Raw genomic sequence first — 25,762 nt, 5'->3', positions numbered from 1 at the left:
CAATCCGGAGGGCCAGCACCGGGGGCGGATGAGGGGACCAGGGGGTGGGAGGTGGGGGGAGTGGGCACGGAGGCGCGCGTGCAGCCGTCGGCTGTCCCCGAGTGGGCGGCGGGCGCCGGGGCCCCAGGAGCACGCGCGAGGGGCACGAGGGGCCGTCCACCGGGCTGGGGGGCAGCGGGCGCTGGAGGGGTTGGTGCCCGGGGTCCCCGCGGCCTGGGGGACAAAGGGGGAGCGGCGCGTGCAGCCGGGAGGAGGGGGCGGGGCCGGGGCGCAGAGGCCCCGCCCCCTCCCCCTCCCCTCTTCTCGGCCCCTGAGATGCGGGGTCTACCGAGAGGGAGGGGGCTAATGCGGGCCCGGGGGAGGGGTCGTGCGGCCCCCCCGGGCAGCCGAGGCCGTGGAAGGGGGGGCCCCCATAGAGGAAGAGGTAGGCCCCGGAGCCTACTCTCTCTTCCCAGAGCCCAGGCGTCCTGGGCTCCCCAACTTCCTACTGGGCTGACCAGCCCTCCTGTACCTTGTGTCCCCTGCCAGGGGGAGGCCCCTGCTGAGATGGGGGCGCTGGTGCTGGAGAAAGAGCCTAGAGGAGCCACTGAGAGAGGTGAGTGCAGCAGAAACGGGCCCAGTTGGACCTTAACCTCCCCCAACACAGGATTCCCTGAGACCTTAGCCCTGAACTTTTTGTTTTCCCTTACAGTTCATGGCTCTTTAGGGGACACCCCTCGTAGTGAGGAGACCCTGCCCAAGGCCAGCCCCGACTCCCTGGAGCCTGCGGGCCCCTCATCCCCAGCCTCTGTCACGGTCACCGTGGGCGATGAGGGGGCTGACACCCCTGTGGGAGCCACACCACTCATTGGGGATGAACCTGAGACTCTCGAGGGAGATGGGGACCTCCACGGGGGCCGCATCCTGCTGGGTGAGAGGTTGGGGAGCCTGGAGGGGTGAGGTGGGGTGTCCTCTGACCACTTTTCCTCTTACCTTGCTTCTGCCTGCCTGCCTGCCTGTCTTTCTTCCAGGCCATGCTACAAAGTCATTCCCCTCTTCCCCCAGCAAGGGGGGTGCCTGTCCCAGCCGGGCCAAGATGTCAATGACAGGAGCTGGAAAATCACCCCCATCAGTCCAGAGTTTGGCTATGCGGCTGCTGAGTATGCCGGGGGCCCAGGGGGCGGCCACAGCAGGGCCCGAACCCCCTGTGGCCACGCCCAGCCCAGAGGGGCAGCCCAAGGTCCACCGAGCCAGAAAAACCATGTCCAAACCAGGAAATGGGCAGGTGAGGACTTGGAGGGAAGGCGTGGGGGTGGGGAGACCGGAGTAATCCACTGTGATCCCCTTTTAGACTTTTTTTTACAGTTTAGCTTTGGACCTTTTCTCATCTATTCAGGGCTCCACATGTTTACCTAGGGGCTACTGTGTGTCAAATTCTGGACTGGGGCTTAATCTGAGCAAAGAGACAAGTTCCTGTCTTCCTGGAGTTTACATTCTTGGGGACAGGGGAATAGACAAAACAGAGGTTAGAGAGTTGGTGATGTAGTTAACATCGTAATTATTCTTATGATAATGACTGTCTAAGGAACTTCAAACTCTCTACCTCAAAGTAGGCCCCAAGGGAGCTTTTTCCTCCGTTTGAATCTGTCCCTACTTCCTTTTCCAAAGGGTTTCTAAGGGGTTTTACTGTGAATCCCTACAGGGAAGGAAGTGAGGGAAAGGACAAAAGCCCCAGAACTTCAGAAGCTTTATGACAATATTTTTGGGGCTCCTGGTATCATTTTGTTCTGGATATGGTTTAGGCAGCTTTGGACAAGGCATGAACCTTTGTTTTCTCATCTGTAAAATGGGTAAAGAGGGCCTGCTTCCTAGTGCTTGAAGAGGTAAGTGTTAGGTGTGGGAGGAGTTCTTGTGATTGCCACATTCTGGTTTATTGGGGCTTCAGATGGCATTTTTGAGGGTGTGACTCGCCCACCCCACCCTCATGCAGGGCTCCAGGCTAATCCAGGCAGAACCACAGATGCTCCCTGACCCTAAGTGTGCTCCCTCTTGGCCCCTAGCCCCCAGTCCCTGAGAAGCGGCCTCCTGAAGTGCAGCATTTCCGCATGAGTGATGACATGCACTCGCTGGGGAAGATGACCTCAGGTCAGTCCCACCCTTCCCCCACCCACCGGCCACTAGATAAGACCTGTCCTGAGGGTTTGAGGACAGCGCGTCTTTCTCTCTCTTTCCTTCCAGAGGTGGCCAAAAGGAGGAAGATGAACACGGGCGGTGGCCTGGTGAGCCTGGAGAGGCAAAAAATAAGGCCTCTCCACCTGGGGGGGCTGCCTCCTGTCCCCAGGGGAAATGCGGGGGGAGTACCAGCCGCTTTCATTTTTCTGATCTTTTCCTAGTCGGAGGAGTTGGGTTCTACACGGGGTTCAGGAGAAGTGACAGTGGAGAAAGGGGACCCGGGGTCCCTGGAGGAGTGGGAAACAGTGGTGGGGGACGACTTCAGCCTCTACTACGACTCCTACTCTGTGGATGAGCGTGTGGACTCTGACAGCAAGGTGAGAAGGAGCCAGCCGACCTCCCTGCTAGCACCCGTCTCACCCAAGGCTCCCTCTCCGGTCCTTCCTGCCCACCCCCCCCACCCCCGGCTCCGTTGCCTTTTTACGTTGTGACACCCCCTGATTCACCGCCCTATCCTCTCTATAACTTCAACCCGTGTGTGCTCCACCCCAGCCCATCCCCTTGCCCCTCCCCGAGGTGGTAGCTGCCATCGTGGATTTTGGGGTTAGCATCCCATTTTGTTGTCTGTTTTTTGCTTATTCATACTTTTGCCCTTTGGTTTTATTTCATACATGTTTGCTGATGCAGTATACTGCTGTCCCGCGCAACGTGCTTTTTATTTAACGCGGTGTTGTGGGAAATTTCAAATATATACAGTAGAGTGAACAGTGAGCTCTCATGAAGCCTCAGCCCGTTCCAGCTATTGTCAGTACCCAGTGGCTCTCGACTCAGCTCTTCCTCCCCCAGCCCGCCCACCTCCCCGACTGTTGCGAAGTAGCCATCACATCATTTTATCTGGAAATGTTTCCATATGTATCTCTAAACATGAGGCTTCTTCCTGTGTTTTAATATAGCAGCTTCACTGTGTTCACAACCTCAAAAATGTCCCAGCGACTCCTTAAAACCGTCACCCTGCTACCAGGGTTCACATTGCCTCTGTGGTTTCGTAAATGGGGTTCTGTTTGTCCAGATTCACATGCGCTCCATCCACTGGTTTGATTGACATTTGCCTTACGTCTGTCTTGATGCATGGGTGCTCCTGGCTTTGAAAAAGAAGTTTTCCTTGCCATTTATTTGTTGAAGGAACCAAGTCACTTGTAATACAGAATTCCTTGCATTCAGTCATTCGCTGGTTGGGGACTGACACGTTCTGCTCCGGAGGCCCAATATTTCTTGTAAACTAGATCTAGAAGCATGATCAGCTTCAGGTGATTTGGGTTTTTTCTTAATGGTGAGAAGATTTGATGGCTGGTATGCTGCTTCCTGTTGCATCACACCAGGAGGCCTAGAACGTCTGGTCTTTGATTAGTCATATTTAAGATTGGTCAGTGGATTTACGGAATGTCAACTTCATCCTCATTGTTAAGTTCCTTGTTAGCTTTTCATCTGGTGTTTTGAGCAGCTATGGGTGGTCTTGCCTACGTGTGAACTTCATAAAGAGTATTAAATTATGTCCTTGTTTTCTGGAACCTTTTTTTTCCTTAATACGTTGCCAAGATTTACACACATTGTTGTGAGTTTTTCGCAGCTGTCTAACATTCAGCACCCTTTCTTTCCTTTCTTGTCCATGCTCACCTCCTCCAGGGAGCCATCCTGGGATAGTAGTAGTAGCTCTTTACCCTGCTTCATTGTCTTGAGTCTTGGGGGTTGGATATGTCTTGCCCTGCCTCTCTCCCAAGTTCCTCCCAAGAGAGGGCTGTGGTGTGGAGGTTGCTGTTTCCTCAGACCTGCCTTGCCTCTCTCCCAGTCTGAGGTTGAAGCTCTGGCTGAACAACTGAGTGAGGAAGAAGAGGAGGAGGAGGAGGAGGAAGAGGAAGAGGAAGAAGAGGAGGAGGAAGAGGAAGAAGAGGAGGAAGACGAGGAGTCAGGCAATCAGTCTGACAGGGTAAGGGCTGGAGGCTAGCATCCCGAGGAGTGGGGGGCTGTGGGGCCCGAGGTCTGAGTCCTGAGCGGGGAGGGGTCGTAGGCTGGCGGCCAGGCTTTCCAATTCTTCCTCCATCCCAGAGTGGCTCTAGTGGCCGGCGCAAGGCCAAGAAGAAGTGGCGGAAGGACAGCCCATGGGTGAAGCCGTCCAGGAAACGGCGGAAGCGCGAGCCTCCCCGGGCCAAGGAGCCTCGAGGTGAGGAGGCTCCTCTGCTTTTGGGTCCCCTCCTCCAGCCCCCTCCCGGCCCCCAGAGAGCGTGCACGAACACACGCTCATGCATGTGCTCACGCACGTACACCCGCATGTACCCACGCGTCCAGGCACCTGTGAGCTCGCACTCTCACTCTCTCTGTCTCTGTGTCAGGAGTGAATGGTGTGGGCTCCTCAGGCCCCAGTGAGTACATGGAGGTCCCTCTGGGGTCCCTGGAGCTGCCCAGCGAGGGGACCCTCTCCCCCAACCACGCTGGTAATTGCCAATTGCTGGGGTGGCGAGCCACTAGGGGGCACCCTCTGGGCTGGAGGGAATGGGGAGGAGCGGGGCCCCACTAGAGCTGAGGTGTCTGTCCATGGCCAGGCTTTGGGAGTTCTAGAGCATGGAGGGACAGGCAGGGTGGGGGTGAGAGGCCCCACCAGGGGTCCCTGTGGGTGATGGGGATGGCCTCCCTCAGCTCCCTTTTCCCTCCGTCCAAGGGGTATCCAATGACACGTCTTCACTGGAGACAGAGCGGGGGTTTGAGGAGTTACCCCTGTGCAGCTGCCGCATGGAGGCTCCCAAGATTGACCGCATCAGTGAGAGAGCCGGGCACAAGTGCATGGCCACGGAGAGTGTGGATGGAGAGGTGGGCCTGTGAGCTGGTAGGAGGGGGGCTGGCGGTGGGGGCCCAGCCCCGGGCCCCAGCCTCACCCTCTCCCTGCCCATTCACACCACCACAGCTGTCAGGCTGCAACGCCGCCATCCTCAAGCGGGAGACCATGAGGCCATCGAGCCGCGTGGCACTGATGGTGCTCTGTGAGACCCACCGTGCCCGCATGGTCAAGCACCACTGCTGCCCAGGCTGTGGCTACTTCTGTACAGCGGTGAGTGACCGGTGGGGTGGACAGTCAGCGTGCCCCACAGGGCAGGGGTCTCCGGGAGCCTGACCGTGTTGTTTCCCAGGGCACCTTCCTGGAGTGCCACCCCGACTTCCGCGTGGCCCACCGCTTCCACAAGGCCTGTGTGTCTCAGCTGAATGGCATGGTGTTCTGTCCCCACTGTGGGGAGGATGCATCTGAGGCCCAGGAGGTGACCATCCCCCGGGGGGATGGGGTGACCCCACCAGCTGGCACTGCAGCCCCTGCCCCCCCACCCCTGGCTCAGGATGCCCCTGGGAGAGCAGACACTTCCCAGCCCAGGTACTGGCCTCCCCCTTCCCAACTGTCTGTTCCCTGCCTGGCGCCATTGCTCGTAGACATCAGCACCTTCTCCCACAGCGCCCGGATGCGAGGGCATGGGGAGCCCCGGCGCCCACCCTGCGACCCTCTGGCTGACACCATCGACAGCTCGGGGCCCTCCCTGACCCTTCCCAACGGGGGCTGCTTGTCCGCCGTGGGGCTGCCCCCGGGGCCTGGCCGCGAGGCCCTGGAGAAGGCCCTGGTCATCCAGGAGTCCGAGAGGTGAATGAGGGGTTGCTCTCGGGCGGGGCAGCCAGGGCTGGGGTTGGAAGGCCGATCCGCAGGAGCTGAGCTTGATGCTCCTTCTAAGGAGCCCACCCCTCTCCCTCACCATGGCAGGCGGAAGAAACTCCGTTTCCACCCCCGGCAGCTGTACCTGTCAGTGAAGCAGGGGGAGCTGCAGAAGGTGGTCCTGATGCTGTGTGAGTATTCCGCTCGCTCGTTTGTTCTGCACACCTTGCTGGAACAGCAGTTACATACCAGACGCTGGGTGGAGAGCCAGGAGCGCGGCGGTGAAGGTCGTCATCCTTCCCTGATACACTTAGTGTGGAGGGGGAAGCAGACACACAGATAACCCACGATGGTGGGGACAGTGGTGACGACGAGCACACAGGTGCTGGGGACGGTGCTGAAGTCACGTCAGCCTTCTCAGTAGAAGCCCAGAGAGGCTCGCTGCATTCCCCAGGAGGGGCCCCTGACACAGCCTTCCTGGAGGAGGTCCCACCCGCACCGTAGCTTGCTCACCACTCGTCCCTCCCTCTTCCGGTGTGGCGGGCTCTCCCCACAGTGGACAACCTGGACCCCAACTTCCAGAGCGATCAGCAGAGCAAGCGCACGCCCCTGCACGCGGCCGCGCAGAAGGGCTCCGTGGAGATCTGCCACGTGCTGCTGCAGGTCAGCATGGACCCGGCCCTCTGCCTCGTGGCCCAGGCCTTGCGCCCCCTCCCGCGCCCGGGCCTTCCGCGGCGCCGGCCCACGTGCCCCCTCCTCACAGGCGGGAGCCAACCTGAACGCAGTCGACAAGCAGCAGCGGACACCACTGATGGAGGCCGTGGTGAACAACCACCTGGAGCTGGCCCGCTACATGGTGCAGCGCGGCGGCTGCGTCTACAGCAAGGTGCACCGAGCGGGCTGGCCGGGGCCATGGGTCAAGGCTGGGGCTCAGATGCCAGCAGGGGACTCACCTGCCCGCATCTCCCTCAGGAGGAGGACGGTTCCACCTGCCTCCACCATGCAGCCAAAATCGGGAACTTGGAGATGGTCAGTCTGCTGCTCAGCACGGGACAGGTGGACGTCAACGCCCAGGTCAGCCACCTGGCTGCCCGCCCAGCCCCCTTCCTCGGGGTCCCCGGCTCCGCCTCGGGCTTCAGGCCCCCTTTCGGCCTCCGATGACCTCTGACCCTTTCCCTGAATCTCAGTCCTGTTCCCGTCTGTCCCCATCTCTTTCTCCCTCCTCGTTTGTATTTTTTCTTCACTTTTCTCTTTTTTGCTTCTTTCAGTTTTCAGAATGATGAGTTGATGCCTTAATCTCTAGAAATGTGCAGTGATGCTTTTTATTACCCCTTAGTTTGTCATATGTTGGTTGTGTTTTGGCCTATTATGGTCACTCGTCACTCCTTGAATTGTTCCATTGTTTGTCCGGGAGGAGCCCCTTGAACTAGGCTCCTCTGGCTTTTGATACGACCCAGCAACTTCTGAGAGCATCTTTACTTTTTAGCACGTTTCCTGCCCCAGGCTCAATCTGCCATTTTTCTTGGAGGCTATGATTTCTTTAAATGGGAAATATTTTTTAGAGACTGCAGTCTGTGGGCTTAGGAGCGGTTTTGCTGTTGGGTCATCGTATTCTAGGATGTTTGAGCGGAAAGACCTAAGGAATGTGTGTTTTTAGAAAGAAAATTTACTCCACAACTTTGAGCACCAGACAGTATTAGTCCCATTTTATAGATCAGGAAACTGAGACCCAGAGAGGTGAAGACACTTACCCAGAGTCCCACCGCATGTGACTGGTGGAGCTCATGCTCGGAGCCTGGCTCTGGAGCCTGTGCTCTAAACCACACACTGCTTCGGTAAGCAGGGCCAACTGCTGGGCGGCCCCTCACCCTCCTCCCTCTCTCCCCACCCACAGGACAGTGGGGGGTGGACGCCCATCATCTGGGCCGCAGAGCACAAGCACATCGAGGTGATCCGCATGCTGCTGACCCGGGGCGCCGACGTCACGCTCACAGACAATGTGAGAGTTTGGCGGGGGATGGGGGTGGTGGGGGCTGCCCTGGCCCCCCCTGAGCAAGGAGGAGGCTGGGTTCAAGGCCTCACTGCTTGGGCCCGCCCCCGCCCGTCCCACCTGCACAGGAGGAAAACATCTGCCTGCACTGGGCTTCCTTCACCGGCAGTGCCGCCATCGCCGAGGTCCTCCTCAATGCCCGCTGCGACCTCCACGCAGTCAACTACCACGGGGACACGCCCCTGCACATCGCGGCACGGGAGAGCTACCATGACTGCGTGCTGTGAGCCCCTGCCCGCCCCACACCCTGACACCCTGACGCCGGCTCACGGCCCCGGACCCCACAGGCTTCCCGTCCCCTCCCAGGTTGTTCCTGTCACGTGGGGCGAACCCAGAGCTGCGGAACAAGGAGGGGGACACGGCGTGGGACCTGACTCCTGAGCGCTCCGACGTGTGGTTTGCGCTGCAGCTCAACCGCAAGCTTCGGCTGGGAGTGGGCAATCGGGCCATCCGCACGGAGAAGATTATCTGCCGGTGAGCCCAGGGCCCTCTGCACCCGGCACATCCTTCTGCCCCCTCCCCAAGCCCTGTCAAACCCTCAGAACACCCCTCGGACCCTCCCCAGGCTCCACGGGATCCCCAGAGCCAGCCCCCAGCCAGGATGCCAGATAGAGTAAATGAGAAGAGAGTTAAATGAGGATCTCAGCGGAGCCGTGCGTGTGTTCTAGTCTTAGAGGGTCCTCTGCGGTAGTGGGGACATACCTATAGTAAAATGTTATTCCTTAGTTATCTGCAATCCAGTTCTCGTGGCATGTCCCGCAGTTTATTTGGCAGCCTTCCTCCCCCTGCCCCAACAAACCTCCAGAACCACCCCCTTCCCTCCCACGGCCCCAGGAACCTCTCAAGCATCTCCTTGCACCTAGTGGACCCCCATACCCCATTCTCTAGCGCCCCCAGTTCCATGTCCCTTCTGTCAGGGATGTGGCTCGGGGCTATGAGAACGTGCCTATTCCCTGTGTCAACGGCGTGGATGGGGAGCCCTGCCCTGAGGATTACAAGTACATCTCGGAGAACTGCGAGACATCCACCATGAACATCGACCGTAACATCACCCACTTGCAAGTGAGTGGGGGGCCCTGCGCCCTCCCAAAGGGACATCCAGAGCTGCCAAGGACAGTTGGGCAAGTCATGGGCCAACAGGGGAGCGGGGCTGAAGGGGAACTCGGGTATGGGCTTGCATCCATCTGGGGAAGGGGTCCTTTCTTTAGGACACATGAAGGCATATGGGCTCATGGTAGCCCCGGGACACCCCTGTCAGCAGCATCTCGATTTCACCTCATCCTGGGACCATCAGCACCCACTGTCCTAAAATAATGACTTCAGAGATAGGACAGCGGCTGGGGGTCAGGGAGCTCCGGTTGCTGGGGACAAGGCTGCTTCTGAGGGTTGAGCTAATCCCCTGCCTCCTGCCCCAGCACTGCACTTGTGTGGACGACTGCTCCAGCTCCAACTGCCTGTGCGGCCAGCTCAGCATTCGCTGCTGGTATGACAAGGTACGTGTGCTCGCCCTGGTCCCAATGCCGGGCCCTCTCTGCCTCCCTCGTGAAAGGAGGGCAGGGCAGAACAGGGGTTCCGGCAGGATGGAGATGGGCCTGTGCCCAGCTACGTGTGAATCAAGGGCACAGTGTGGTTCCTAGTCTCCGAGCTCAGCACGCGTGGCCTCCCCCAGCCCTGCCCTCCCCGTCTGTGGGATTGGGAGCAGCGGTGGGTTTTTCTGTGGAGTCCTGGGGGTCCTTGGCAGCCAAGGTGGGCACCACACAGAAACCATTTGTCCTTCCCTCCCTTGACACCCAGGACGGGCGGCTGCTCCAGGAATTTAACAAGATTGAGCCCCCGCTGATTTTCGAGTGTAACCAGGCGTGCTCCTGCTGGAGAAACTGCAAGAACCGTGTGGTGCAGAGCGGCATCAAGTGAGGCCCGCCCCTGCAGCCTGCCCTCAGCCCACCTCACCCCTGTGTCCCCCCACCTAACACCAGCCTCTCTCCCACCCCCCAGAGTGCGCCTACAGCTCTACCGAACAGCCAAGATGGGCTGGGGGGTCCGCGCCCTGCAGACCATCCCCCAGGGGACCTTCATCTGCGAGTGAGTAGGGGTCAGGGGGTGGGTGCCCAGCCACAGCTCACTCCCTGGTCTTCCTCCGCTTTCCTCCCTGACGGGTCCCGCCCCTCCCTGCCTTTCCAAGCTGGGAGACACACGGACCTGGGTCGGAGCCGCACTCTGCCACTGGGTGTCCTTAGCCAAGTTCTTAACCTCTTTGAGTCTCATTTCTCTTGACTGCAAAATGGAGGTGATAATGCTACTTAAGGTGGATAAAGTCCACCTCCACTTTTCCCAGCATCTGTCATCCCCCTGTCCCCTGCCTGGCTCCTCCCCCACGGCTTGCAGACTTCATCTAGGCCTCCTGTGGCTTCATTTATTTGAGGTAGAGCACAAGCAGGGTGGGGGCAGAGGGAGAAGCAGGCTCCCCGCTGAGCAGGGAGCCCAATGCGGGGCTCAATCCCAGGACCCTGGGATCCTGACCTGAGCTGAAGGCAGATGCTTAACTGAGCCACCCAGGTGCCCCCATTTTCTCTTCATTGGGTCATCTCTTGACTGTTCAAGTGGCCCCTTCCTCCTGGACGTCAAGTTCCCCACAGCCGTATAGATCTGTGGGATCCATGGACGCAGACCGGGGCAGTTGACAGATGGTGAAGGAGGATTCCGTGGGGTTGTGGGGAGGGGCAGGGCCTGGAGCTGGCTCCCGATAACCCCTGCTCACCTTCAGAACCACTGCTTCCTGCCCCACAGGTATGTCGGGGAGCTGATCTCTGATGCCGAGGCTGACGTGAGAGAGGATGATTCTTACCTCTTCGACTTAGACAACAAGGTGGGCAGGAGACCCCTCTGTGCCTTGCAGCCAGTCAGCAGATAGAAACGTGGGGAGAAGGGACTTGGGGTCCGTGAGTGGCGGGGGGGGGGTTGGCCAGGCAAGCAGGGTAGTAGTGAATATGAAGAGTGCCACCCTCCCCTCAGGATGGAGAGGTGTATTGCATCGATGCCCGTTACTATGGCAACATCAGCCGCTTCATCAACCACCTGTGCGACCCCAACATCATCCCCGTCCGGGTCTTCATGCTGCACCAAGACCTGCGCTTTCCACGCATTGCCTTCTTCAGTTCCCGAGACATCCGGACCGGGGAGGAGCTGGGGTGAGGTTTCTCCAGTGTGTGCCCCGGGTGTGGGAGATGCAGCGAGCCCGGCACCAGAAGCCGAAGGCTGGAGAGCGCCTGGTGTCCAGGCATGGATTAGAGCCGAGCCTCTCAAGACATCAGTGTAAATGGAGTCCTGAGCGTCCCAGATTCTGAGTCAGTAGATTTGGGATGGAGTCCAGGGTTCTGCACCTCTGACAAGTCCACAGGCAGGTCCCGTGCAGCGGGTCCACGCACATAGAAGGGTTGGGAGCCTATCGGGAGAGGATGGGGGTGGGTGCTTTGGGGCAGGCCTGGGCCCTGACTCTGGATTGCATAGCCCCTTGTGCTCCTCTGACAGGTTTGACTATGGTGACCGCTTCTGGGACATCAAAAGCAAATATTTCACTTGTCAGTGTGGCTCTGAGAAATGCAAGCACTCAGCCGAGGCCATCGCCCTGGAACAGAGCCGCCTGGCGCGCCTAGATCCCCACCCTGAGCTGCTGCCTGAGCTCAGCTCCCTGCCCCCTGTCAATCCCTGACAGTGGACCATACACGCACCCCACCCCTGGATGGCCACCAGCTCAGCAGCCCCCTCTGCCACTTGCTGCTCACAGCCCACACTTTGGGGTGCTGCCATCCTCTCTCCCCTCCCCCTTCACACATTCCTTGGCCAGAGACCCCAGCCAGGCCCTGGAGGTCTGACAGCCCCTCTCTCCCAGAGCTGGTTCCTCCCTGGGAGGGTAACTTCAGGGCTGGCCACTCCCTGTTCCCCATCCTCAGCTGAAGTTTGATGAATTGAAATTGGGCCTCTATGCCAGCTGGTTTCCTTTGTTCTCAATAAATACTGGGTTTGGTAATAAACCGTCGTAATGATTGTTGGGGGGCCAAGGGGTTGGTCAGGGAGGAAGCACACACGGCTAGAGGGAATGTGGGTCCAAGGGACAGAGCAGGATGGGAAGCAGGCTGGACAGGTGTGGCTGGTGTGGACAGCCACCAGAGGGGAGGGGAGGGTTGTGGGGAGACCACTGTGGACAGGGTCCAGTCCAGGGCTAAAAGGCAAATCTCAACACAATCTGGAGAGTATAGGTGTGAGTGAACCACAGCTGAAGTAATTTGCAAAAACATGAAGGATTTTCTTAAAGCGTGCCATGGTGCATGGAGCCGGCGGCAAGCAGGAAAGCAGCCCTGTGCTGGTCCCAGGCTGGGCTTTCCAGTCCTCCAGCAGGGCACTGCCCAGGCGGAGCTGAGAAGGAGGAACCGCAGTGTGTCAGGACCATAGGCAGAGGTGGGGCTGTGACGTGTGCGAGGGCGGGGCGGGCGGCAGGTGAGTCGCTAGGTCTCCCTGGCTCCAATCACTCTGGAGACTGAACCATGGGGGGAAAACAGGACGGGGATGAGGCCTATGGTGAGTCTGAGGGCAAGGCTGGGGCAGAGGCCCAGAACCCTCTGAGGGCGGGGAGGCCAGGCTGGGCCTGCTCTGGGGGAGCGATGGCTGGGGCTGGCCCCAGGGAGAGGAGCTGAGGGGAGTCCTGGGTCCCTGAAGGGAGGGCGCGGAAAGAGCTGATGGAAGGAAGTAGAGTCAGGGTCCTGGGAGGAGGATTGGGTTCAGGGGCTGGGGGCTTTTGCCAGAGAGCCTTTGGGGAGTGAAGCTGGGGTCTCCATGAGGAGTTGGGGCTGGAATCTGGGTCCCTCAGGGCAGGGCCCTGGGAAGCAAAGCCTGAATGGAAGAAGGCAGGGTCAGGATCCTGAGCAGGAAGATGGGGCTCAGGGGCTGGGAGGGTTTATGTGCTGCAGAGCTCGTGAGGGGTGAGGCTGGGGTCTGGGCCCCTGTCAGGAGGCACAGCTGGGGTCCCTGTGAGGAAGAGGAGTTTCAGTCTGGACCCTGGATCTCTGAGGGAAAACAGTGCTAGAAGTCTGCTTCCCAGGGTCTCTGTGAGCAGTGACAGCAGAAGTGGGGTGTTTGAGGGTCTCTGTGAGGTGTTACAGCTGTGGGCCTCTGTGGAGAGGAGAACGGGACCTGCCTCTGGGGTCTCTGTTAGGAGGGGTAGCCTTGGGAGGGTACCATGAGAGATAGGGGCAGGGGCTTCACAAGGGCTTCCTGTGAAGGGTAGGGTGAGGGGAGAGCGAGCAGGAAGCCTATCGGCAGAATCTCCATGAGGAACCAGGGCTAGGAGCCTGTCCCAGGGAGCCCTAGGATTAGGGGTGGGGTGGTCTGAGATGAGAGGGAACTGGGACACCAGCCTCTGGGATCCCTGTGAGCAGGAAGGACCACGGGCCTGCCTGCAGGGGTGCCCTGGGGCTTGGAGGTCTGAGTTCCTGGTCTGAAGGGGAGGGGATCCCAAGGGAGGGGCCTCCCAGAGGTAAAGCTTGGGTTCCTAAGCAGGCTAGGGGAAGGAGCAGTAAGGCCTCCCCAGTAGACTTCCTGGAACAGCTTTGGGTCAATCATTGATCTCATGTCTGAGAGCCATGGAGGGACAGAGTCCAGAACACCTAAGGAGAATGAATCTCACCCCTTCCCACACTCTTGCCCAACCCTCTGCCCTCCCTCCTCTGCCAACACAGGACCCTAGCTCCTGGCCCCACCTCCTCCCTGTGTGTACTCAGGGAGGACCAGGAACAGGACATGGCCACAATCTAAACCAACCACAATCTCAACCGCCAGGCTCGGGTGTCACCCTGACTGCTCACCCAGAGACTGGCAGCGGCCTGGGGTCCCTTTGGGTGGGGGGGCTCTACAGGGGCCCCTCCCTGCCCAGGTCCTGCAGGAGTTAATGCCTTTGGCTCCAGTTTCTTTCCCTATGGCTTTGGGCCAGAGAGTGGAGGTAGGGCCTGGGGCAGCTGTGGGGAAGGGCTGTGACCTCCCTGAGGTGTTCTTGATTTGTGCCCACCCTAGGCTGGGTACAGGGAGGGGAGAGGGCTAAGGACGGGGGTGGGAGAGCCACTGAGGTGGCTTGACTGAGTCTCACATCCCAGCCACAGTGAGATGCAGGAGAAATGGGCCAGGATGGAGGCAGGAGGCAAAGGCTATTTCCGTGGCTGCCAGCCTTGAGGTGTGAGCTGGAAACCTTTTAAGGCCCCCCTTTCCCCTTGCCTCCAAAGCCAACTTGGTAGAGTTCACGGTGAGCAGTGAAACTGCCGATCAAGCCTTACTCCTACCTCTCCTGCTCTCCAACTTCTCCTGCCAGCCCTGCTCCCACCCCCCCGCCAAACTCCTGAGGGCCAGGGAGGATCCTGGGCCAGGGTGGGATCATGCTGCAGGGAAGGATGTGGGAGGGACAGGAGATGCGGAGAGACGACCACTCAGGGCCTCACTCTCCCTACTCTTCCCTGTGCCCCTCAGGGAAACCAGCCAAATATGACCCCTCCTTTCGAGGTCCCATCAGGAACAGGTGAGTTCTGGGCACTGCCCCAACTAGGGGGTGGGGGTCTTGGTTTTGCATTATATTTGCTGAAATATTGGTAAGAAGTTTATAAAAAAAGAAAGCTCCCGCCCCAGGAAAATGGAGCCCTTGTGTGAACTCTTGTGTCTGGAGTGGGCACAAGGGGCCTTCTGGGGGTGCTTTCTATCTCTTGACCTGGGCGCTGGCTACACAGGTGTGTGCTCTTTGGGAAAATTCATCCAGCTGGGCACTTACGAGGTGTTCACTCTTCTGTATCATACTTCAAAAGTTTACCCACCCAGAAAACTGTTATTTTGTTTTTCTGTCTTCACCCCCCACACACACACCTTCCTGAGGACAAATGGAAACAAGCACTTCTTATTTATTCCCTGGTGCATTGTGAGAAAAAGGGTTTCTTAGAAAAATAAAATAAAACCTACCGACACCCATTCTCCAGCTTCCCCAGCTCCAACCCGTGAGCTCCACCAGAGCACACGCCCTGCCTCCCCCTCCAAAGGCCTCCCCCACTTCTCTCCCAGGAGCTGCACAGACATCATCTGCTGCGTCCTCTTCCTTCTCTTCATCCTGGGTTACATCGTGGTGGGGATCGTGGGTGAGTTTCCAGCAGGGGCGGTGCTGGGGCGGTGCTGTTGGGGGGGTGGCGGCAGGAACCCCGGGTGGGGACCATCCCCAAGGCTGCTCCCCCCCACAAGTCCTGCCCTCCCGTGACTCATCTCTGCGTCTGCTTCCAGCTTGGGTGTACGGAGACCCCCGGCAAGTCCTCTACCCCAGGAACTCCACCGGGGCCTACTGCGGGGTAGGGGCCAACAAGTGAGTACGAAGGAGGAAGAGGGGCAGATGGGAGGCAAGGTGGGCGGCGGGCCGAGAACACGATACCAACACTCAGGCTCCAGATCCTTCCTGGATTGCCCACCGGCCACAGCCTCCCTGAGTCTCACCATGGACACCACGTTGAGCAGCCTCCCTTTCTGGGCAGTTGGCTTCTGATTCTCCCAAAAATGGGAGGCAGAGCCATGGTTAAGTGCACGGGTTTTAAAGTTCAGAGTTTGGCGTTTGACTCCCCAACTGGCCTAAGTAAGTTCTGGTCGTATGGCCTTGGGCAAGGCAGTCAACCTCTCTGAGCTTTGATTTCTTCATCTGAAACTCTGGGGTTTTACCCGAAGCCATTCCATCGGTTCCGCAGGCAGACAACTTTCAGTAAATAATAAAACCTTAACAATGACAAGGCGTTTACTTTGTTCCGGGCAGAAGGTGTACTTTGCACACACAAACTCATCGAAACCCTATGAAGCAGGTCCTGTTACCTTACGCCTGATGTAACTGAGGCAGTGGGCAGTCAGTGACTTGCTCCAGGTCGTAAAACTCTTACGCCATTTGGTAGCAGTTTCCATGCTCAGTTACTCTGGGCCATCTTCCGGGTGCCTCGTTGTCTCTGCAGCTGAGCGGAACTTCCTAAGGCCAGGAGCTGAGCGCTGTGCGTCAGGGTGTGGGCCCCGCACACGCTGCCGCTGGGCCCACCGTATTCTGGAGGCACGGCCCCCGCAGTCCTCTCCCTGCCCCTAACCAGGCCCTGATGCCCACACTTCCTTCCCTCCCACAGAGATAAACCGTATCTTCTCTACTTCAACATCTTCAGCTGCATTCTGGCCACCAACATCATCATGGTCGCTGAGAACGGCCTGCAGTGTCCCACAGCCCAGGTCAGAGCCTGGGACCCGCCTCTGCCCAGATCACCCCCAGGGTCCAGGCCGCCACCCCTCAGCATGCTCTCTGCCCCCAGGTGTGTGTGTCCTCCTGCCCCGAGATCGCGTGGACGGTGGAAGTCAACCAGCTCTCACAGAAGGTTGGGGAGGTCTTCAACACGGCCAACAGGAACTTTTGTCTGCCAGGGGTGCCCTGGGATATGGTGAGAGCTGCCTCCAGCGTCATGGCTGTGGTCAAGGAGGAGTCACGTGGGTGGGGGGAGGAGTTGGGTAGGTGACTATGGTGGGGGCAGGGGCTCCCTCCTTCACCCTGCTCTGTGTCTGCGTGTCTGTATGTCCTCCCCGACCCCCAGCCGGTGATCCAAAGCCTGCAGCAGGAGCTCTGCCCCGGTTTCCTCCTCCCTTCCACCCCAGGTGAGAAGCTACATTCCTTCCTTGGGCAGCATCTAGTCCTGTGTTCTCACTGCTCAAATGAGGAAACCAGGCCCAGAGAGAGTAAAGTCATGCAGCTTGTCTGGCCGAAGTGGAATTAGCACCGGGTCTTCATTTTGCTCTCTGCCGCTTGATCCTGCCGTCTTGTGCACCTGCTGGGCACCCAGCACCCAGGGGAGACGCAGGGCAGATGAAACTGCTCCGAATTTGAGCCACATTTTAGGTGCAGAGATCAGAGATGTTAGCAAAGACACTGCATGAGCGTCTCGTGGACACACAGCTGGGCAAATGTACCCACACATGTTAATGTCTGCGCACTGGAAGCAGACTGGATGTCCAGCCAGACGCACAAGCAAATGTGTCTGGGTGCTGGGATCACTGTTGACTTTTTAATTTTTTCTGTATGTTCTTCTTTCCAATAGTCAATGGTATTTTTAATAGGAAAAAATTTTTAATTATAACATGAGAAAAGAGAGCCAATTCTCCATATAAGCACAATCAAAAGACCGCAAATGAATGCTCCAAACTCAGATCCAGATTCCAGCACTTTCCAGCTGTGTGGTCCTAGGCCAATTACTCAACCTCTCTGTGCCTTGTTTCCTCATCTTTAGAATATAAATGCCAAAGTCAGCCTGCCTGGCAAAGTCATTGGGAGGGTGGAGATAAAGTGTTCTGTAGGCACATGATAGGTGCCACAGGAGATGGGGAAGGGGTGAGAAGACTTCCTGGAGGAGGTGATGTGGAGATGGAACTGAACAGGGAGTAATGGATGGGATTTCTGGAGGGAGAACACTCAGAGAGAGGCTCAAGGAGAGCAGAGGTACGGAGGTGAGGGGAAAGGGGCTGAGCTCAGATGGTGGGGCCTTGAAGCCTGGCCAGGGAGCAGGGGCACTCCAGGGCAGAGCTGCCAGAAGTGTCTGAGCAGCAGAATGCTCTAGAGCCCTGGAATGAGGCATGGTCTTCCTGGCTCTCAGGCAAGGGGTGGGTTGAAGGGTGGTGTGTAAGAGTCAGGCCAAAGGGGCGCCTGGGTGGCACAGTGGTTAAGCGTCTGCCTTCTGCTCAGGGCGTGATCCCGGCGTTACGGGATCGAGCCCCATATCAGGCTCCTCCACTATGAGCCTGCTTCTTCCTCTCCCACTCCCCCTGCCTGTGTTCCCTCTCGCTGGCTATCTCTATCTCTGTCAAATAAATAAATAAATAAAATCTTTAAAAAAAAAAAAAAAAAAGAGTCAGGCCAGAGGAAATGCCGGTCTCCACCTGGCAGCGGCAAGGACGGGAGGAAGGAGTCCTGAGAAACAGTGAGGAAACTGGAAGGGGTTCCCTGGGGCAGGAACTCCCTCTTGGTTGTGGAGTCAAGGGCAGCTCTCTGGGTGGGGGAGGGCCAAGCCCACCTCTCCTGCCTTCCCTAAGGCTACTGAGGTGCTGGGTGAAGGCCAGAGGCTTTCGAGGCAAAGCTCTGGGCCCTCCCACCCAGGAGCCCTGGTTCTCTCCCTCCAGCTCTGGGGCGTTGTCTTCCATTGCTGAACAGCACTCTACCTGAACTCCCAGGGATCTCCAGCAACACCTCCATCTCCCAGGGGATCAGGTGGGCATCCTCCTGTCCCCACATCTCTGTCCTGTACCCCTTCCCCCCACAACAACCCCATCTGACTCTGTCCCTCCCCAGCAGCGGTGTTCTTGACAGCCTCAATGCCCGTGACATCACTGTTAAGATCTTTGAAGATGTTGCCCAGTCCTGGTATTGGATTCTTGTGTGAGTCACCGATTCCCCTACCCTCTCCTTCCCTGCTGCCCTCCCCCATCCTCTGGCCCCTAGCCCGATGTCTGAAACAGAAACTCTGCACTGACCCCAGACCCAACAAGATTTATAAGAGAAAGGGGGTCTAATCTGGGGACATCGGGAGTGTGAGGCATTTGGGAGCCTCTGAAAGGAAGAAGATTTAGGGGACCAGGGATGATCCTCCACTACCTCCCCCTGCCTACAGTGCCCTAGGTGTGGCTCTGGTCCTGAGCCTGCTGTTTATCCTGCTTCTGCGCCTGGTGGCCGGGCCCCTGGTGCTGGTGCTGATCCTCGGGGTGCTGGGCGTGCTGGCGTACGGCATCTACCACTGCTGGGAGGAGTACCGAGTGCTGCGGGACAGGGGTGCCTCCATCACCCAGCTGGGTATCACCAGCAACCTCAGCGCCTACCGCAACGTGCAGGAGACCTGGCTGGCCGCGCGTGAGTGCCTGCCCGCTGCCGGACCACCAGCCACGCAGGGCTGCCCCGGGCCTCGCCAAGCCCGGGCCCTGATGCACGCCCCTCTGCTCCCTGTCCACCCTCAGTGATCGTGCTGGCTGTGCTCGAGGCCATCCTGCTGCTGACGCTCATCTTCCTGCGGCAGCGGATTCGCATTGCCATCGCCCTCCTGAAGGAGGCCAGCAAGTCAGGACCCGTCTGGGAGGGAGAGGGGGCAGAGAACAGGGGTGCAGGCATGGAATGGTAGTGCTGGGAAGGTGGCGGGGAGCCCCGGAGAAGGGCAGAGTTCACGCAGTAGTTAACTCCACTGTGTGACTCAGTTTTTCTGAGACTCGGTTTACCCATTGTGAAATGGGGACAATAATAGTTCTTTTTTTTAAAATTTTATTTATTTATTTGAGAGAGTGTGAGGGAGAGAGAGCACAAGCTGGAAATGGGGGGCAGAGGGAGAGGGAGAAGCAGACTCCCCGCTGAGCAGAGAGCCTGACGTGGGGCTCGATCCCAGGACTCCAGGATCATGACCTGAGCCAAAGGCAGACACGTCACTAACTGAGCCACCCAGACGCCTGGGGTGGGGTTCGGTGGTGGGGGGGCGGCGGACAATAATATTTCCTACTTTGTAGGGTTGTCATGAGGATTAAATGAGTTAGTGTCCTGTCGGGTTCCCAGAACAGGAAGCAGGCTCTCCGCGAGGAGCAGTCAGAACGGTAGCTGTCGTTGTGCTGGTCATGGCTGCCGGGTGGAATGGCAGGAGCCCAGGCAGGGAGAAGTAGCAGCTTATTCCCACCCAGGACCTACCTGCCAAACCCGTCAGGAGATCCTACTTTGAGGACTCTGTTCCCTTAGCCTCCCTGAAGCTGCCTCAAGGGGCTTCTCTGTGATTCTAATTTCCTCCAAGGGTCCCTTGAGCCCGATTTATTCAGGTTGGTTCATTCAGTGAGCACCTACTACGTGCCCAGCTTGGGGGACAGAGCAGGCCCTGGCAAGGACAGTGGCGGGGAACTTGCCAGGGTCAGCCCCAGGACAGGGTGGGTGGGCGCTGGGGCCCGGGGCCATACTGATGGACTGCTCTTACCTCCCTACAGGGCTGTGGGGCAGATGATGTCTACCCTGTTCTACCCTCTGGTCACCTTTGTTCTCCTGCTCATCTCCATTGTCTACTGGGCCATGACCGCCCTGTATCCTTTGCCCACATGGCCCAGCCTCCTGGGGCAGGGCCAGCGGCGGGGGTCGGGGAAGGGGCGTTATTTACCTACACAATGCCTTAGTGCAATTGGAAGAAGGTACCCCTTCCTCTGGGCAGACACAGGCCTGCCCCTGGACGAAGTCGAAAGACTGAGCCCAGGCTGATTTCCAACCCTTTGTGCAGTGAACAACCCTCGCAAGTACCTGGGAAGGTGTCCCTGAGGAGGGGACCTGTGGAGACCCCCATGTGACTATGTCTTCTTCCTTGACTTCCCTCTGGGTACCTGGCCACATCAGGGCAACCCCAATATGTCTTCTGGGCCCCCAACGCCAGCTTGCCCAGCTGTGAGAAAGTGCAAATGAATGCATCATGCGACCCCACGGTGAGGGGATTTGGGGTGGACATGGTGGGGGGCACCAGTAGGGCTGAGGTGACCTTAGGGCCCGGCTAGTCCAAATCCCTCATTGCACAGCAGATTGAGGACCAGAGAACAAGAGGAGTTCCCTCAACGTCACACGACAGGCCCCCAGCAGAGCCAGAAAGGGAGCCTGCAGTGGACTCCGGACCCAGCACACCTCCCCCTCAGCCACCCCTTACTCAGAGAAGGAAACTGAGGCTGGAGGCGGCTTGCGGCCCTGGGAAAGCCGGGTACCAGCACTTCCCACCCTCCCTGGACTTGCCTCTCTGCCAGGAGGACTGTTAGCCACTTCCACCTCCAGTCTCAGTCCATTCATCTGTAAAATGGAGACACTCATAATACCCTTCCCTCGCCCCTCTGTCCGTCCCTCCGCGTGGCTGAGAAGATTCAATGACATCAGGCACATAAAGTGCTTTGTACATGTCTGGCACCTGCTAAGAGCTGATAACTGTAGATGGGTTTTGTTTAGTTTTTCAAAGCTTTTGCCTAGGAACACAGTGCCTTAGGCCATAGGCAGAGGGGGGAGGGCCCCCCGGAGAGAAGCTGCTTCCCCACACTGTCCCTGTCAGGTTCCCGGAAAGTGCACGGGACTGCAGGGAATTTGCTGTCCTCAGAGCTTTCATGGGGCCACCTCTTGGAAGCTGGGACGGGGGCTTTGCTCACAGGCACCAGCCCACTCTAAAACAGGAGAGGGAGGGAGGTTGGTTTACGTTTAGGGAGGACCCACCCTGTGCCAGGCACTAGGTATGCAAAGCTCCAAATGACCTGGTTCTCCCTTCTAGCTTGCTCTGGGTCTGGCTGCGGAGACAGACCCAAACCGACAAAGTGGAAAGTGCTTTATTTTCTTATAAAATTTCAAAGACACACTCAGCAATTTCAGCAATTCTCAAGATTTTTGTCACATTTGCAGGAAAGTTTGTGTTGTTTTTTTTTTTACTTCTGTGTTTTTTACTTTTTATTATGGAAATTTTCAAACCCACACAAACCCTCAACTTCCCACTGTCCTTGTTTCATATCTCCACTCCCCCACCCCCATAATTCTTTTTTTCCGGAGTTTTTTAAGGTAAATTCTGGACATAAGTGCCAATTCACCCGGAAACACATCAGGATGGATATTTAAGGACGTTTTATTTTTTTTATTTTTTTTTAAGTAATCTCTACGCCCAACGTGAGGCTCAGACTCCCAAGTCCGAGATCAGGATCTCAGGCTCTACTGACGGAGCCAGCCTGGCACCCGGACAGATGAGGACTTTTACAAGCATAACCAAAGGGGCGCCTGGGTGGCTCAGGTGGTTAAGGGTCTGACTCTTGATTTCGGCTCAGGCTGTGACCTCAGGGTGGTGACCTCAGGGTGCTGGTATTGAGCCCTCCGTGGGCTCCCTGCTTGGTGGGGAGTCTGAGATTCTCTCCCTCCCCTCTGCCCCTCTCCCTGCTCGCACTCTCTCTGTCTAAAAATAAATCTTAAATAAATCTTAAAACACACACACACACACACAACCAAAAATAAAAAATAAAATTCATTAAAAATAAATTAAAAGCATAGCCACTATACCGTTATCACACCCAACAAGATTAACAATGACTCCTTAATACCATCTAATGCCCAGTCTGTTCATTTTTGCTAGAAAGCATTTTGGTTGAAGTTGCCAGGGCTGGTTTAAAGGGGATTGCTGATTGAATGCCAGGGAGAGAGCTAGGTGCTGGTCACGCTGCCTTCACAAGATTAAGCCTTGGCCCACGCAGTCTCGGAGCTCTTGTGCCCATATGGAGACTGAAGGAAACCCAAACTATCACACGCTAGGCAATCTGAACCCAACTAGAACCTGGAGAAGGATCTTCTGGAAGGAAATGGCTTCCCCAACTCAGGGAGGCTGCTGCTTCCCTCCCTCTGCTCTGGGAGTGGCAGGAGTCGGCTGGGAATGACCCTACTCTGTCACCCCCAGGCCCAGCCCGTGAACTCCTCATGCCCAGGGCTAAGGTGCGTCTTCCAGAGCTACTCATCCACAGGCCTAGTTCAGCGTTCGCTCTTCAACTTGCAAATCTATGGGGTCCTGGGGCTATTCTGGACCCTCAACTGGGTACTGGCCCTGGGCCAGTGTGTCCTGGCTGGGGCCTTTGCCTCCTTCTACTGGGCCTTCCACAAGCCCCAGGACATCCCCGCCTTCCCCCTGAGCTCTGCCTTCATCCGCACGCTCCGGTAAGCCCAGGGCAGGGGGCTGGCAATTGTGAGCCTGGGAGTCTCAGGGGGTCCTGGAGCTGCCTCTGACTCCCTAGCCTCTCTGCAGTTACCACACTGGGTCGCTGGCCTTTGGAGCCCTCATCCTGACCCTTGTGCAGATAGCCCGAGTCATTTTGGAGTACATCGACAGCAAACTGAGAGGTGAGCCGCTGGCCCCTTGGGGAAGGACGATCAGGGGACAGTGACCAAACATGAGCTCCGCCTTTCTCCCAGGAGCCCAGAACCCCGTGGCCCGCTGCATCATGTGCTGCTTTAAGTGCTGCCTCTGGTGTCTGGAGAAGTTTATCAAGTTCCTAAACCGCAATGCCTACATCATGGTGAGCCCCCCCGCATGAGCGGCCCCTTGCTCTGGGGTCCCTTGGCTCAGGCCCCTGCCCTGGCCCAGGTAAGCGCCACACAGGTGACTCTGACCCTTTGACTCCACTCAGATCGCCATCTACGGGAAGAATTTCTGTGTCTCCGCCAAAAACGCCTTCATGCTGCTCATGCGGAACATTGTCAGGTCAGGCTCTCCCCCACCCCCACGGTCTCCCACCCGAGGCCGGCTTTGTGGGCATGCCGTGCTCAGAAGGGCCTCGAGCTTGGTTGAATGTTCTGCTGCCTTCATCTTAAAGCGTGAACGATTTTCATTTTGCATCTGTCACAGCAACTTATATAGCCAATCCAGTTCCTAGCCCTGCCAGGCCCCTCATGCCCGACCCACCCCAACTTCCCACACAGGGTCTTTGTTCTGGATAAAGTCACAGACTTGCTGCTGCTCTTCGGGAAGCTGCTGGTAGTTGGAGGTGTCGGTAAGGGCCAGGGCTGGGAGTTACGGAGACAGAGGGCAGGGGCACAGGGCAGCCACAGGAGTGACCTCAGAGGAGTGATGACACTGACCTCCACACCTCTCCCACAGGGGTCCTGTCCTTCTTTTTCTTCACCGGTCGCATCCAGGGTCTGGGTAGAGACTTCGAGAACCCCTCCCTCAACTATTACTGGCTGCCCATCATGGTGAGTGACTCCCCAGCTCTGCCTCACAGTCCAACCCACAAAAGGAACTCTAACTTGCCCTGTATCTTCCAGATCTCCATCCTGGGTGCCTACGTCATTGCCAGTGGCTTCTTCAGCGTTTTTGGCATGTGTGTGGACACACTGTTCCTCTGTTTCTGTGAGTGACACCCCCGCCACTTCCCCCAGATTTCAAGGTACCAGATTGTTTAGGGTTTTTTGGACACTCGGGACTTCTAGAAACAGCAACTTTGTGAGTTGAAGGAGCCAAAGTCAGAGGAAGCCTCTTCCACCATCCTCAAGCCAGGGGCTTGTGGAAGAAAAGAGGAAGTGACCTGCCAGGCTGGCAGGGTCTCCCAAGAAAGACCATTCCAGGGCAGAACCCTAGAAAATCGAAGGTAGAAATTGGCCACAGAGACTTCCCAGCAGGTGGCTGTAGTGAGTGGGGATTTTTCTCACCCTCCTATGACCATTGAAGAACCCCATTTTTTTTGATACAGTAAGTACTGTAAAGGTATTCTCTCTACCTTAGGGTTTTCTTAACATTTTCTTTTCCTCAGCTTCTTTTATTGTAAGAACACAGTATACAGTACATATAACAACAAAATATGTGTTAATCAATTGTTATCAGTGAAGATTTGGGTCAACCTAGGCTATTAAATTTGGGGGGAATCAAAAGTAACAGGCGGATTGTTGATTGCGTGGGGGTCAGCGCCCCTAATCCCTGTGTCGTTCAAGAGTCAACCCTACATCCATTCAGGGTTTAGTATGCACTGCAGTCTGCAATACGCGGTTGACTCGCATTTTTTTCTGTTAAGCCCTAGCACGCTATGAAATACAGTATTACTGACCCCACTTTACCAAGGAGAACCTGAGATTACATAACCTACCCAGTAGGTTACAAAAACTGCCCCCAAAAGAAAAGCCCGTGGCGGTGCAGCCTGGAAAGCAGGCGGCTAGTCTCGTCTTTCCCGATTTTCCCGGGGAGTGGGTTGGCCCTCGAGGGTCCGCTTTAACGGTCTATGTTGCGGCTCAGTGGAAGACCTGGAGAGGAACGACGGCTCCCTGGACCGGCCCTACTACATGCCCAAATCCCTTCTGAAGATCCTAGGCAAGAAGAACGAGGCGTTCCCAGAAGACAAGAAGAAAAAGAAGTGAGAGACGCGACCCTGATCCAGGGCTGCACCCCTCCTGTACAGCCTCCCAGCCTCACCCCGCCTTCCACATCTCGATTTTGTAGTTTAAAAAAATCATTAAAGGTTGATATTTTGTTTTCTCAAAAAGTCCGGGACTTTTATTCACTCCATGACGACTTGCAGCTTTTTTTTTTTGCCGCCTGGGTCTTTAAAATAGGCCCCGCCCCTATAACCCGCCCCAGGTGCCATACCCAATCAAAAGGCTCCTGAGGAGTAATGCCAGCCCTTCTTCATCCCAGCCAATAAGTTTCTAGTCCGGGTCACAAGCTCCGAGGCTTCAAAAGGAGCCAATTGAAAGATCCAGCTCCACGGCGCTGAAGGGTCATGTGAGGAGTCTGAGGGTGTGAGGGCCAATTAGAGTCGCGGAAGTGCGGCAGGTGGCTGGACTCTGGGCGGGTTGGGGGAGTTGTGGGCGGGGGGCGGAGGGGTAGTAGCTGGCATTTAAAGGGTCCGGTCAGCTGACAGACCAGCCCGCGTCTAGCCCTGGGGGCTTGGGTCCCGGCTGCCCAAGAAGAGATGATGGCAGACCGACCCTGCGCAGTGCTCCTGGGCAGACCCGGGGAACCCCGGATACCGGGGTTCTGGGGAGGCTGTAGAGTTCAGGTATTTGCTGCGATCTTCCTGCTGCTGTTGTCGCTGGCAGAATTTGGGGCTGGGATAAGGAACGACTTCAGTCTGGTGAGTCTCCCCTCGTATATCCCCATTCCCAACCCACTCGGGTCGTCTATGCCCAGCGTCTCCCGGGATGCGGGCTGCTGAGACCCCGTCCTCCGAGGGACTCTTCGCCGCTCAGACCTGGTTGCCTCCATCCGCACCCTCTCCCTCCCCGGCCCTTGTCCTCCTGCCCTCCGAGTCTCCTCTTCATTCGAGCTTGTTCCCCTTTGGAGCCCGCCCCCCCCCCC

The 25,762-nt window shown here is 57.4% G+C and overlaps 3 protein-coding genes across 5 annotated transcripts in view; all 3 read left to right on the top strand.

Annotated features, from left to right (window-relative positions):
* The first annotated feature begins 300 nt into the window (after positions 1–300).
* On the top strand, positions 301–11,917 carry EHMT2 (euchromatic histone lysine methyltransferase 2). 2 transcript variants are annotated; one of them, XM_011217901.3, is made up of 27 exons: positions 301–595; positions 692–910; positions 1,011–1,264; positions 2,040–2,124; positions 2,218–2,258; positions 2,373–2,528; positions 3,998–4,135; positions 4,255–4,369; positions 4,539–4,640; positions 4,865–5,013; positions 5,108–5,251; positions 5,331–5,566; positions 5,645–5,827; positions 5,945–6,027; positions 6,393–6,499; positions 6,600–6,722; positions 6,809–6,910; positions 7,731–7,835; positions 7,955–8,109; positions 8,193–8,360; positions 8,804–8,948; positions 9,302–9,379; positions 9,681–9,796; positions 9,882–9,968; positions 10,674–10,752; positions 10,899–11,074; positions 11,415–11,917. In XM_011217901.3, exons 1-27 carry the CDS (start codon positions 316–318, stop codon positions 11,593–11,595), a joined length of 3,807 nt encoding a protein of 1,268 aa, XP_011216203.1. In that variant the 5' UTR covers positions 301–315; the 3' UTR covers positions 11,596–11,917. The 2 variants fall into 2 exon arrangements, with proteins under 2 accessions (XP_011216203.1, XP_011216204.1); XM_011217902.3 differs by lacking the exon at positions 4,539–4,640.
* Positions 11,918–12,358: 441 nt separating this feature from the next.
* SLC44A4 (solute carrier family 44 member 4) lies at positions 12,359–24,882 on the top strand. 2 transcript variants are annotated; one of them, XM_019793744.2, is made up of 21 exons: positions 12,359–12,461; positions 14,397–14,445; positions 14,976–15,049; positions 15,189–15,267; positions 16,058–16,157; positions 16,238–16,363; positions 16,514–16,574; positions 18,090–18,177; positions 18,262–18,345; positions 18,578–18,813; positions 18,918–19,017; positions 19,917–20,009; positions 20,297–20,399; positions 22,379–22,632; positions 22,721–22,815; positions 22,888–22,991; positions 23,103–23,176; positions 23,395–23,465; positions 23,573–23,667; positions 23,740–23,824; positions 24,701–24,882. In XM_019793744.2, the coding sequence occupies exons 1-21, from the start codon at positions 12,428–12,430 to the stop codon at positions 24,820–24,822; spliced, it is 2,127 nt and encodes a 708-aa protein (XP_019649303.1). In that variant the 5' UTR covers positions 12,359–12,427; the 3' UTR covers positions 24,823–24,882. The 2 variants fall into 2 exon arrangements, with proteins under 2 accessions (XP_019649303.1, XP_034516042.1); XM_034660151.1 differs by having other exon boundaries at positions 18,259–18,345.
* Positions 24,883–25,259: 377 nt separating this feature from the next.
* NEU1 (neuraminidase 1) overlaps positions 25,260–25,762 on the top strand; it is a 4,339-nt gene continuing 3,836 nt past the window's right edge. The window contains exon 1 of the mRNA XM_002930980.4: positions 25,260–25,538. Coding sequence (XP_002931026.2) covers positions 25,377–25,538 — 162 coding nt within the window. The 5' untranslated portion in view covers positions 25,260–25,376. The remainder of the gene's footprint in view (positions 25,539–25,762) is intronic.

Source organism: Ailuropoda melanoleuca, chromosome 5 (assembly GCF_002007445.2).
Source record: "Ailuropoda melanoleuca isolate Jingjing chromosome 5, ASM200744v2, whole genome shotgun sequence".
In the NCBI taxonomy this organism is placed as follows: Eukaryota; Metazoa; Chordata; class Mammalia; order Carnivora; family Ursidae; genus Ailuropoda; species Ailuropoda melanoleuca.
The sequence above is the reverse complement of the archived record's forward strand: the minus strand, read 5'-3'. Positions and strand labels throughout refer to the sequence as shown.